A 13,260-nucleotide genomic window follows, 5' to 3' on the forward strand; every position below is an offset into this window, starting at 1 on the left:
TACTATAAAAACTACTGCTACACTGGGCAATTGTTTTTAGAGGACTTGAGTTTTGAGGAAGGAAGAGACTATTGGTTTTGGGAGGGGAGTGCGCCAACACCTTCCTGCGTTGAGTGATAAGCACCCCTGGATATATATATATATATTTAGAATTATGACGTCATCACCTCCTATCACTCAACGCAGGAAGGTGTGAAACCATACGTAAGGTCTTCTACAATGTTTCTGAACTTGAAAAACAAACAAACAAACAAAGAGAAAAAACGGACGAAAAAGCTCAAATAGGAGAGTTATAACGCATCCCATTCAATGTCGAAAATTCCCTCAGCAAGGGAGTTTTCGCACGTGATGGCATCACTGTTTGAAATTACGGGAAGATTTCGAAACGACAAAAGAAGAACAAATAAAGTGAAGAAGAATACAATTTTGGTTGAATAATTGAACAGAATCGAAAGAAATTAATCGACTCAGTTGATACATTCAGTAAAAATCAGAAGGTCGTTTTATTTTCGACCTAGTGAATGCTATGCTATACTTTCGCACAAGTCGCCACGTATTTTACAAAATTCTCAACGAAATAGAGGATGCTCTAAAGAAGAATAATTTCATAGGATCACTCAACGATAGGAAATATCGTGTGATACAACGCTATACACTTATAGACTTTCCAGGTAACTCCCCAAATTTTTCGTTGATTCATTTCGTCCTGTAGAGTGCGACTTATATTTAGCATAAGAACGCAATTTTTATGTTGCATTTGCGAGAAACACATACTTCAGAATAAAGCACCCAAGTTCAGTTCCATTATTTCTTTATAAATTGTTGCAAAGATGCTTTCGTTAATTTAGAATTTGCTGGCAATACAAATATACTAATTTTTTAAAAGAAAAAGTAAAGGAGGAGGATTATTAAAGGAAAAGTAAAAAAGTGATAGCTACCGTACCATCTTGGATGTACTTTTTTTAATGGTTCTTGTACGCCGGAACATTTTTGGATAAGAATTCCTTTCGTGCTTATCAGTGACATTTTGCGTGGGTTAGGTTAGGTCAGATGAATCGGTTCCAGTTACTGATCGGCAGAAAGTAAACTCTTGCCGATTTTTGAAAAAAATGAGTGTGTTTGTAATGTGTGTGTGTTTACTTTCGTTCTACCTAGTTATTTATCTAAAATATACCTTTTTATTCATATCTTTATATTGTTTTTAATGCTATATTAACAATACTAAATACGGCATTTTTTAAAATGTGTTTCCCGTTCTGTTCTACATTGATCTGTGCACGCCGATTGTGCTTTACATTAAAAGATTTCGGTTGCCAACGAAACGTCTGAATAGGCAAAAAGATTTTTTTTTTAAAATGAATTGGATATTTGAAAGCGATTACAAACGTGGAAAGACTTAACTTCCTTAACTGGCTTATTTCGACAGAAGAACGATGTAAAATTGGATTTGTGTCATTAACGTGTCAATGACAGAACAGTACAGTACAATCTATATATTTTTCGATTGTTAACGCAGTCAAATAATTATAGTGGATAATTACAGTTTACGCAGATGGACATAAGCGGTGTTAGCCACGACTTTTTTGCGAAAAGTAATATTGCCCTTGTACTTCCTCTATTTTTATTGCATTCTTGAAATTCCCTCACACTTAAGGTGTTTTTGTAGGAATATATGTTTTTATGACGTATGGGAGGAATAATAATGTGCCCTTGTACTTAGTGTATGACTGTGTGGGGCAATTGAAAACACTTATCGCATTTCCCGTGCACGTCGATACTTCTTACTGTTGTACTACCTACAGAAATGATTCTGTATCATGCACAACTGGTAATAGAACACACAACCGACCGGCATCACGAGAATTCACACTCCATGTTGGAATGTGAGCACAACATAATCTGGGTTTGTTGTATGTTCTGTTAGCAGTTGTACATGATATTGAATCATCTCTGTAGGTACTACAACAGTAAGAAGTATTGATGTGCACGGAAGATGAGAAGTTGCTGTTGTAAACTATTATATATATATATATTTACCAACTTGTTAAAAATATTTAATACAAATTAAAATGTACACGCTGTTTCATAATGAATGACCATAATCTTTATTGCTGTTTTGAGGTAAAAATTTTCTAAGTGCAACTTCAGGTAATTTCGGAAAAACGCTAACAAATTTCGAACCTGCAAGCCAACCTTTGCAATCGAGAAAAAATTTTCAGATGTGCTTTTAGTTTATTTGAAATATAATAATACTTCTTGTTAAGTGTAGAAGAAAGCAACATTGACTGAACTATTTAATGATACAATTCTTGGAAACCATGTACTAATGCCAGCACATGCTTGTTGATCATGTAGCTTTCCATACGTAAAAGAACATTTAGATATGTAAAGGAACCTTTCCTATGAAAAGGAAGACAGAGAACAAACTTCTCCCATCCGTGGTAAAAAGAAAAAAGCCACAGAATTTGCAACAAATTACAAATGAACTTCAGTTATATTTCTTTAGAAGGAACGTGGGCGGAGTCGTCGTGTTAGCACATTGTTAAAAATCGAGCCGTGCCAAATCGTAGTCATCAGTTTGAATCCTGTTTGGGTCAAGAAATTATATGAAGTTCTTTTTTCCTCAATGTATGAAAGTTATGTAAAATAATTACAATAAAATAAATCAAATGTATATGTATTCACATAAAATGATTGCAGAACATAAGTAATTATTATGTTTAAAATATAGCATCTGAGGTATGTTCACAGATCGTCGGTATTATATATGTGAATGTTGAACAAATTATGAAAATCTTGGAATAGCAATAAGGTATGTAGTTTATTTATTAACAGCTATTTGTCATATTGAGGTTCATTCTCATTACAGAATGTCATTTACGTTCTTGAAATATATTCCTATATTTCTAGAATTATAAAGATCATTCTCTTTTAATGGTTCTTGTAGCCCGGAAAATTTTTGGATAAGAATTCATTTTGTGCTTATCAGCGACATTTTGGGTGGGTTTGCTTAGCTCAGATGAATCGGTTCCAGTCACTGGTCGGCAGAAAATAAACTCTTGCCGCGTTTTGAAAAAAAAAATTGTGTGTGTTTAGTTTCGTTTCTACATAGTTATTTATCTGAAATACATGTTTTATTCATATTTTTATATTGGTTTAATGCTATGTTACAAATACTAAATATGTTTTTTTTTTTTTTTTTTTTTGCAAATTGTATGTTTAGTTTCCCTTTCTGTTGTCCATTCATCTGTGCACATCAATTGTGCTCAAAATTTAAAGATTTCGGTTGCCAAGGAAACGTCTGAATAGGTAAAAAGATGTACTTTTTTTAATAAATTGTATATTTGAAAGCGATTGCACATATGGTAAAACTTTACTTTCTTAGCGGGGACACGTCGACAGAAGAACGATATGAAAGTGGGTATGTGTCATTAACTTGTCAAATACAGTACATATTTTTCGATTGTTAACGCAGTCAAATAATTATAGTGGCTAATTACAGTTTACGCCAATGGACATCAGTGGTGTTAGCCACGAGTTTTATGCGAAGGCGGGGACAAGAAGCCAACTATATTATATAGAGCTGAGCGAAAATTGATGGCGCATCAATATCCAACTACTTCTTCGGATACAAATTCTGCACTGTCAATGTTTTCTTCTCTCCTTCACTTCCTCATCTTCCGCCAACTGCGCAGTACGCAACGTTGGAGAAAAAGGGTAAGGTATTATGTTATTAACAGAGAAATTAATATATATTGACTTGTTTTAAGCATATTAATTGGGAAACGATGAATTATCATTTTCTGTTCTATTATAGTTTATAATAATTAAAAGACTGGAAAATTCACTATAAAACACTTTTTATTTTGATCCCATCGGGAACGTCCCGAAGGATTTTATTCGCACTGTTCTGACGGAAGTGGAAAGGAAAGAAGTTATTTTTAGAGAAGATTTAACTATATCATTAGGAACTTTTAATGATAGAATTGTACGGGGGTTGTTCAAAATGTTTTTTGTATACTGATTTTTTGTGGCACACCCAAAGTGTCACTGGCGCAAATAATAAATGTAACAAGACCTTAAAGTTATTTCGCAGCAGGAGTCCTATACGACATGAGACCTAAACGGCACATGACCTGAAAAACATTTCATGGCATAAATCCTATTCGCCACAAGACCTAAAAGTCATTTGTCGGCACAAGTCCTGAACAACACAAGTCGTAAACGGCACTAGACCTATAAATCTTGTGGCGCTACCATCGCATCCGTACAAAGAATACTATCCAATCTGTTCTAGATATACTGTTTCGTATTACAGAGCCAGATTTTATTTTAGTTCGTACAAATAATTTGTATATAAGTACATAGTTTATAGTTCTGAAATAATAAAGCCTGTTGTTCTTTCTTGCTCTTTGCATGATAGCATTAGTATGGTCACAATTTTAACTGCCTGCCAAATGTGATTCCCAGATCATTCATAATGTCGGTTTTTCTTCTATTTTCACACCATTGACTTCGTATTTACTAAATTAATGTAGTGTTTGAGTTATATACATAATCAATTTTACGTTCTTTGTGCCGATTTGAAGTAAATTATTTTTACACATATCTTGTGTATTGAACTCTTTCTGTAGCAAATAGTTTCTATACTCGTAATATAACACTCTTTACTCGTTACCATTATTAATACTAGTTTTATTGTTAGTATCAAAGCACTTGTCGTTGGAATCAACTAGTATTATTATCAGTAATAATTTAATAATAATGGCAACTCAAGACATGATCAAGAGAATGGTATTTCGTATGTTTATTATTCATATAAAGTTGAACCATCTGGTAAAATTTTAGAATATGGCGTTTTGGAGTAAATGGCGCCCAAAAATGGCAATTTGGAAAATTTAACAATTTCTGGAATTTATTGCGACAAAACGGTTGCACACAGAAGCGATACAATTGTGTTTTTTTTTTTTTTTTTTCGGAAAGCGGGTAACGTGGTCTTATCAACCGTTAAAACAGAATTTTAAAATTCGAACCGGAAGTGCTCGAAAAAATTCGCAAACTTCGATTTTTCAGATAAATTGACGTTTATTTGTTAATTTATGTACAAAAAGCTACGTATGCGCAAATCAAACTATAATAAAATATAGTTTGTTTATATCCCTATGTACATACAACAAAAAGAATTATACCTCTGCCTGTCTCCACAGCTGAATGGTGGGTTTCCAAATTTGACCATTATCCATATTTTCTACAATTCATGAATTGTCTCTTCATCTTTGATGGCCCTTTACTTGGCGGAATTTTTTTTGACAAAGCAAAAATATGGGTCCCTTAAAAACATGTTTAGGTGCTATAAAAGTGTTTGAACGAGATCCGAGATGGAGATGCTACATGCCTTGCCTGAATTGAAATGGAAGGTACCATGCGTGAATTTTGTATATTCAGGAGAGTCTTAGAATACACTAAAGAAGTACCCCAGCTTAGGCCCGAACCATCGATCTAATGAGTACTAGGCGCTTGTTCTTTTGACTTCGCCATGTATACGATGAACGAAACCTCGCTTGCAGCGTAATAAGTCATTGAGGTGTTAATTCGGACAATCAGATAACTCCCTATATCTCGAATTCTATTATGTGTTACAGTGATCCATTTCAGATTAAATGCTTTCTTGTGGTTTATTATCTATGTGCAAAATTTCAGCAAAATCGCCGACGTACACTTTCGAAGCCTCTCCTCTTTGCTACTGCACTCGCTTGTCTTTTGTTCTCAGTAACTCGTCGTTTATTTCTCTCCATAATTTACGAAGTGTGTAAAACGAATGCTAGTTTATGGAGTGTGTAACTTGTGTATGGAAACATTCTTTTTCTTTTATATGTGAAGCTGTGAGTTTTACTAATCGTTATTTGAACAACGAAAGTGAAGCAATTACTTTCTTCGCCCTCTCTATGTGTTCTCTTATACAGTTCTCCAAAGTATAATTGCGTACGTGATCTTTTTTCAAGTCCCTTAAACTTGTCAGTTGCAAGAACAGACTCAGAGAGTACCTCGTATTATCGAAGTACTTCTTTCACTACTTGATGTTTGCTGTTTAAAATATTCAGCTCCTTTTTTTATTGTTTAATGCCATGTTAGTTTCAAAACAAGATACTACCTTAGCAAATGCAGAGATAATTCTTGTAGTTAAATGAAATTAAATCTTGAAGTTTTACGTCCCACAGTTATGTTGGCTAGGCTAAAGCAGACGGTGCTGATGTGGAATAGATGAAATAGTGGAATGAAGAAAGTGGGCGGAAATGGAAGGACCCGAGAAGCCCAAACACACACGGTATTTGTCCACCACAAAGTTAACTTGGCGCGATGGAACCAAAGACCCCAGGCACCAGAGGTGAACTCTACCACTGAGCTACCGCGGGTCCCTCTTGTAGTTAAAGAAGAAACGTACACCCTTTTTGAACAAAGGCAAACCAAATATGCTTAAGGTCCTAATATTTAGTGTCTTAAGGTGTTTCTTTACTATCAGCATAACAGGTATATAAATGTACAGTTGCTTTGGTAAGTGTATATCTTAAGCACTTTTCTCCACTTGTTATTCAAAACTTTTGAACCGTATTCGAATACCACTTGATGCTTGTATTTATTTATTTTTGTACTTTTCCGCTGATCTCAGTTTACAGTTTCTGTTATTATGATTCATTTCTTTTCTTTCTTCAGGACAAGTCACAGTTCAGAATGTAGTTAACTGATCACCGTTTCTATCCGAAGATTTCCAAAGCACTAAGGAAACCAATAATCTTAGCATTGTTTTTTTCTGTTTTATAGGTTTGACAAGATTGTTATTTAAAATTTGTTAAAGCTTTTACTTTTCCGACTATGTACATTAATGGGAGATGCCAGTGTGTATCCTCTCCAAAAACATGTGGCCTCATGAGGAGGTGTAACTTTCCCAATATAGATTTTATTTTGAGTGTTCATTACAGATACTGGGCTTACTTTTATTCTGTTCACAAAATAACTATAATTATGAACAAATCTTGTTCAGTAGATTTGATTAGGGAAACTCCTTTACTCATTTACCTTATCTCTGTGTCCGTCCGTCCAAGAGACGAAATAAATCTCAAGGAGTACTTATATCATCACATTTACCAAGAACGCAAAGGGTTAAAAGATTGAACATAGAAGTTTGGGTACGGTGCAGTAATTCAAAATGTAATTGATAGAAACTGACCATCACTAACTCTTGTTCATCACTGTAGAAGTAAAAATTCAACAGATTTCGCAAAGTAATTTTTTAATGACATAAACGTTCCAGAAATACATTTTCTGTATTTTTTATTATCTATTAAAACCAGAAGTGATAGAAATCCACTGCAGCTTTTGATTTCAGTATTGATTTAGCGATCTACTAATTTATCTATCTATTAACATTTTCGTTTTAGGGAGAAGTATAACATTTTTATAACTTCTAAATTACAGTTATGTTCTAAGGACATTATCAGCTGAACAAATCCATATGTTATTTTTCTAATAACATAAAGTATTGTGCAGTAATACTAATAATCTTTCAGTATCGACACATTACTCGTTTCAGGCGTGAATGTACAAGAACTTGTACATTGACTATGCAAGATCAGTATTGTATCTGTTAACATGAAATACCACGAAAAATGGTAGAATAACCGCACGTAAAGATAGTGAGATCTAAAGGAGAATATAATACGCGAAGCGAGTATAAACCTGCAGAACGTAAAGAAGAGTGTGGGCATCTCATATATGTATTACAATTCTTCTGAGATGTACATAGATTTGTTGTCTTCCTCATTCGTACTCAAACTACTACGCACTTAGATGCATTGCGTGTGAATATACCTTTATTACTACAAACATTCATTCTTAAGTACTAATGCCAATTTGATGTAGTTTGGCAGATATGAGATATAAATTTTCTTTTATCGTTGATTGTATATACAACTCTCGATTCCTTATTGTTTTTTTTATCTTTTCAGTCTCTTTGATAAATATTTTCTGTATTATTTTTGTAGGAAACGAGTAAGTTTTACCTGGAAACCGTTTTAATTCACACTCACCTTCTAATTAGTTCATGTCCTTTAGGTTATTGTTAGCAAGTAGATGTTGGAATTGTCACAATGGAAGATGAAAATAAACTTACATGTGAATTAATTTCTATGCTATCGAAAATTGTGCACATGGCTGAAAAAAGTAAACGTTTTAATGAATATCCAGTTGATGAAAATTGTGTGCAATTCACGGACAACAAAGAAGCCAAGCTGAAAGTAGTCCAAAATGAGAGTCTGACAACACATCAGAACGTTACATCTCCAACTTCGGGATTACTACCGGCAGTGAAGCCTGAGCCAGAAACCAATGATGATAACACATATTTAACCGATTTCGTTGACGAAATAAAAATTGATAGGTTTGCCTCATCTGTAAAATCAGCTGATTCATCGCCATTTGAGGATGGAATTGAAGATGGAAAAGGGGAACCTTTTAGTCAAAGGTAATTTCGTAATATATCAAATTTCAAAATCTTTAAATTTTGTGTATATGTATTGTATTTCTTTGTAAAGTATTAACATTTATTTCTTCAATATAAAACTTTATAAATTTTTATTTTTCCAGACACTGATCTATGTATCAGGTTTATCCGAAAGAAAGGTCTGATATGAGTGTTTCTCACATTGAAGTTCCGCTGGCACTGCACAGTAGGCCAAGAACCCCGAAAACATGGCGAAAACCTCAAAAATGAAAGTTAGTCAAAGGGTCTTTCACTTATCGCATATCATCCAGGAAGTTCCCAATCGTATACAGCTGTTAGTGTTACTGACACTGTTTTGATCAGGAGTGAAAGCCAAAACAAAAAATATGCAAATGTTCTATGCATTTTCTATGTTAGAAAAGGTTAATTTCGCGATATTTTTACGGACATTAGCATCATATCCACCGATGAGTAACTATTGTTTATCTATATGTGTATATTTTGATTCAATGATACATATCTAGTGTTGACTTTATATGTAATTTGTCGATTATGGATGCTTATGGAGAAGTTGGTTGTCAGTCACGAAGAAAAATAAATTTTTTGTGGTTTCGTAGGTTTTTAATCCGGGAAAAGCGAATAGAAGATTGAGATTCTCGCAGTGTGATACTTGAGTTACTTATGGTTCAGAAGGAATGAACCATTTTTGACGGTTTTTGCCATTTAGATTGTAAGCGCACATTTAGTGTAGATGGTGTGTGAAATTTTGTAAGCAAAATACACCATATTAATGCCTAGTTTGATTTCTTTTCAAAGCAACACCACATAAAATAACTAATGGAAAGCTATTTGACTTCCTGAGGAGTGCAGAAGAGAATAGAGAAGCCAAGAAGCAGCAGCTTCTCAGAATCGTGGAAGATGAAATATTAGGTAGAGGGATGTTATGTAGTAATGACCAAAAAGCAGTAGTCACCGTTTCCTATCTGATTTTCCATAACCTCAACAAATGAAATCTCGAGTACGATAAGGTAGAGAGAAATGCGAAATGGCTGAGGGCTTATATTAATCTGGGTGACAGTGAACCATAGCCATCTACCTCGGCAAAAGTCAAACTCCCAAAGCAGACTTAGTAGAAAGCAGTGAAAGATTAAAGAGAAAAGACAGGCAATTCAGTCAGCCAAGAGTGAAAACACTCTTGTTTGCGGAGACGCGATAAAGTGCAGAGAACAAAGAGAACTTGACAAGTCAAAAGTACTACACGAAATCTAGCAAGTTCAACTGTAGCTAACAAGATTTTTTAAGTTCTGCATACAATCTGAAAGACATACTTCAATGTCGTACGATTCAGGTAAGAGTCTGACGTTGAATATATGGCGTTTCAAGTCAAACACAGGATTCATTTGACGGTGCTATGCAGCAAATCAGCAACGGTATGACCACGCAAAAGTCTACACAAACTTGTTATTTATGCGTCACAAAACCCAAAGATATGGGCAGTTAGAAGACCTCCATCAGCAATCCTAAAAATTCCAACTCCTTCAGATTTAGACTTTTTACATTATATGTATTTATTACGTTCCTGGGTGGCTTCTTCATGTGGCCTGGAAACTAGATATAAAGACATGGCAAGTTGGAAAAGAAAATCAGAAAAGCGCAAAGGAAAGGAAGTCAGACATATAAAAGAAATTAAAACCTTAAGTTAGGTCTCATAATTGATTAGCCAAAGCCGGGCGGTAGTGGCACATGAAAAGAACGCAACATGGCTGGAAGGTTTGTTCACAATGCGGAAACTGTAGCTACGATAATAGCACTCCACACGAAATTCATCGAAAAGTGCTCTGTGTTACTGCAAGCGTTATCTTCAGGACTGGATATCGAAGGAGGCAGATTTAAAAGCTGTGCAAATGATATCCAGAAATTGTATATTGCAAATTACAAGTTATTCTACATGTCATAATCAGTTCAGAAGATTCTCCCTCATGGCCAGTCTATGACCGTCCATGCTTTGCTTCCAATAGTACAAATGTTCGAAGAGGCCCGGTATTACATCAGCAGTACCGAGAGCATTACTCACGTAAGTGCTCCAAAGGAAAGGCAGTAGAAAATGTTATGTTCCGACTGTTTGTGACACCTGATCCCCTAAGTTCCACCATCTGGCAGGCCATGTCTCAGCGAAACAGAAGAAAGCACCGTCGGGAAGTCCTTTCTCTCCTGAAGCCACACTTGCGTGCAACAAAGATTGACTTTGATTCTGAATAAATAGTCATATAAGTACCTATGTATCTATTTTACCACTTTCCTTTTCATTCAACCTTGAGGTTAATACAGTAATGAGCAATGTGAATTCTACGATGTGAAATGAGAAAGTAAACCATGGAGCACGGGAAATCAGACAACATATTCTAAAAAGAATCAACCTGAGAAACAGGTGAGTAACCCGAAATACGAAGACAATCAGCTCAGAAGACACAAACTGTTAAGTGATATAGGTTGTAAAAAAAAAAAAGGCTACGATAGTTTCTGACGTTTCGAAACATAATAGTGTATTGCAAGTAGCTGCGATAGTTTGTGACGTTTCGAAGCATAATAGTGTATAGCAAGTATGATTTCACTTGTTGCTAGTTTCACATCCGGTTGTTCTTAAATATCTATACTCATATTACACACACGCACACACACACACACACACACACATATATATATATATATATATATATAGATATATATATATAGATATATATATATGAACTTTGTCCACCATTTTCCCTTTTAGTATCAAATATGTATTGAGCAACCTTCTATAGTTATGCATAGCAAGTTCCATAAAATTTAAAACACGACTTCCTCTTTTCGTCAAGTTTTCGAAGTTCCTTGCCCACTGTGCACTGGTGTAATTAAGTTATCCCTTTTGGACCCAGATTATTTTCGGCGTTTTCCTACATTTTCAGTTAGTGACTTATTGCTCAAACACTAATTACCCGATTGATGTGGTTTAGAAGGGGGATGTGGCTATTTTTTGGTGTGATTTACATTGCGGTGTTGCCAGTGAGAGAAATATAGGAGTGAAAATTTACGAAAAATTCCGTAACGAATTTCAAAATTTTTTGTAACTGCCTCCACTGTTCCCATATGGTGGAAGTCACTTAAGAAATTCTTTTGTATGTTGACAAGGTACATGAAAAATATGAAGTCGCTGGCTGCCTTATAGAAAGAGGAAGAAAAGTCTCTCTTTCTCATTGTACACAGGGTATTTGTACACTATTTCCGTCTCAGAAGGAAAAATCAAGAGTTATACATGTGTTTCAGCTTCTCTAATTGTCCTATTGAAACATTGTATGCTGGGTTGTGTTTACCAGAAACGAGGCTTTCAGATACTAGTACGCTTGTTCTAATGTCGCAAACAAGAAGGAAATTATAGAAAGAAAAGTGGGATATTTTCCGATTTTTACATCTAAAATCAAATAATTTTGTGATTAGAAACACTGTTACTTGACACGTCTCTAGTATCTTAAAATAAACTTTGGTACGCCATTAATATATATCCTAGAATTATCATGGCTATATCTAATAAACTGAGCATGTCATTAAAAAATCTCATTCTAGCAAAAAAGAATAACAGTTATCTTTCCACTTAAAGAACATCTACTGTAAACCTCAAGTCTCTTTTCCCTAATTATCCTATTAAAAGTTTGTGTGGTGCGTTATGTAGGGCAAATGCGAAAATACACAAATTTTTAAATTTGAGCTGAAGTTTTAGAAGGAAATTTGACACTCAGAAGAAAAAAAAAATTAATATGGTAAAGTGTCCAACCATAATTGAAAAAAAATCCCGATATATTAATTAGTGTCAACACAGGAGCGGATTAAAAAAGTGACACACCTGTATGTGTCTCTCCCCACCTGAGTCACCTCCAATAGGAAACAGTATATGATATGTTCAACTGTAGGTATAACGTGTGATACTATTGTAGTTTCGACTTTTTTTATGTATGGATTGTTTGCTTGAATAATTCCATTTTTGAATTGGTTGATTGATTGGAGTTTAAGGGAAGCTTTAACTTCTTGGCTCTACGTTACTTCTTGGCTTGGTCAGCAATTGCTATCAATTCTAATATATCAAAACAAGTTCTCTAAAACACATTAATGCAAAATAAGTTAAGAATAAAATACAAAATAAGGTTTCCATAAAATACGTTTGCATAAAGGAAGACAATCAAAGAAAGAAAAAAATGAGAATATAACTAATTAATTAGCAATACGAATCAAGCATGTAAAGGGAATTATCCCAAGTACATTTCATAAAACCTGATGCATTTTAATCGCAAGAACAAATCATGAAATATGAACATTGAAAAAGTTTATCAACATATGTGTAAAAGTATTAGATGGTCGTGAATGGTTTCTTGTGTATCAGTATCCTCCCAAAACTTTTTCGTATACTCAGATTATGTATATGCATGTATATGACACATAGCTTAAAAGTAAATGTTTGACTAACTTACAAAATTTCGATGCGAGAGAGAAATGTTTGATGCACCGGTGTTCCACAAGCATTAGAATTAGTATAGAAGGGTGATTGCCATTTATGTTAACATGTTTAACAAAGATGAACTTATTTTCATTTACCTTGTTCCATTCACATTGACAGAAAACCATACCCAATAAAAATAATTACCGAGGTGTGGGGAACGTTCTGTACTAGTGCAACGTCACTATGCACCATTCTTAACCTCCAGCAACCAGAAGCCAACAAAAGCATAGTT

At 34.5% G+C, this 13,260-nt stretch overlaps 1 protein-coding gene across 4 annotated transcripts in view; it reads left to right on the forward strand.

Moving 5' to 3' along the window:
• Positions 1-224: 224 nt before the first annotated feature.
• Positions 225-13,260, forward strand: part of LOC145675743 (uncharacterized) — a 76,375-nt gene continuing 63,339 nt past the window's right edge. The window contains exons 1-3 of one of the 4 annotated variants that reach the window (XM_081746384.1): positions 225-671; positions 3,490-3,717; positions 8,110-8,518. In XM_081746384.1, the coding sequence (XP_081602510.1) occupies positions 8,145-8,518 (374 nt within the window). In that variant the 5' untranslated portion in view covers positions 225-671; positions 3,490-3,717; positions 8,110-8,144. Of the gene's footprint in view, positions 672-770; positions 3,718-8,109; positions 8,519-13,260 lie in introns of those variants that run through there. The other 3 variants (XM_081746383.1, XM_081746385.1, XM_081746386.1) reach the window with 3 other exon arrangements.

The sequence above is a fragment of the Thermobia domestica genome, chromosome 18 (genome assembly GCF_964235325.1).
Source record: "Thermobia domestica chromosome 18, izTheDome1.hap1.1, whole genome shotgun sequence".
Classification (NCBI taxonomy): Eukaryota; Metazoa; Arthropoda; class Insecta; order Zygentoma; family Lepismatidae; genus Thermobia; species Thermobia domestica.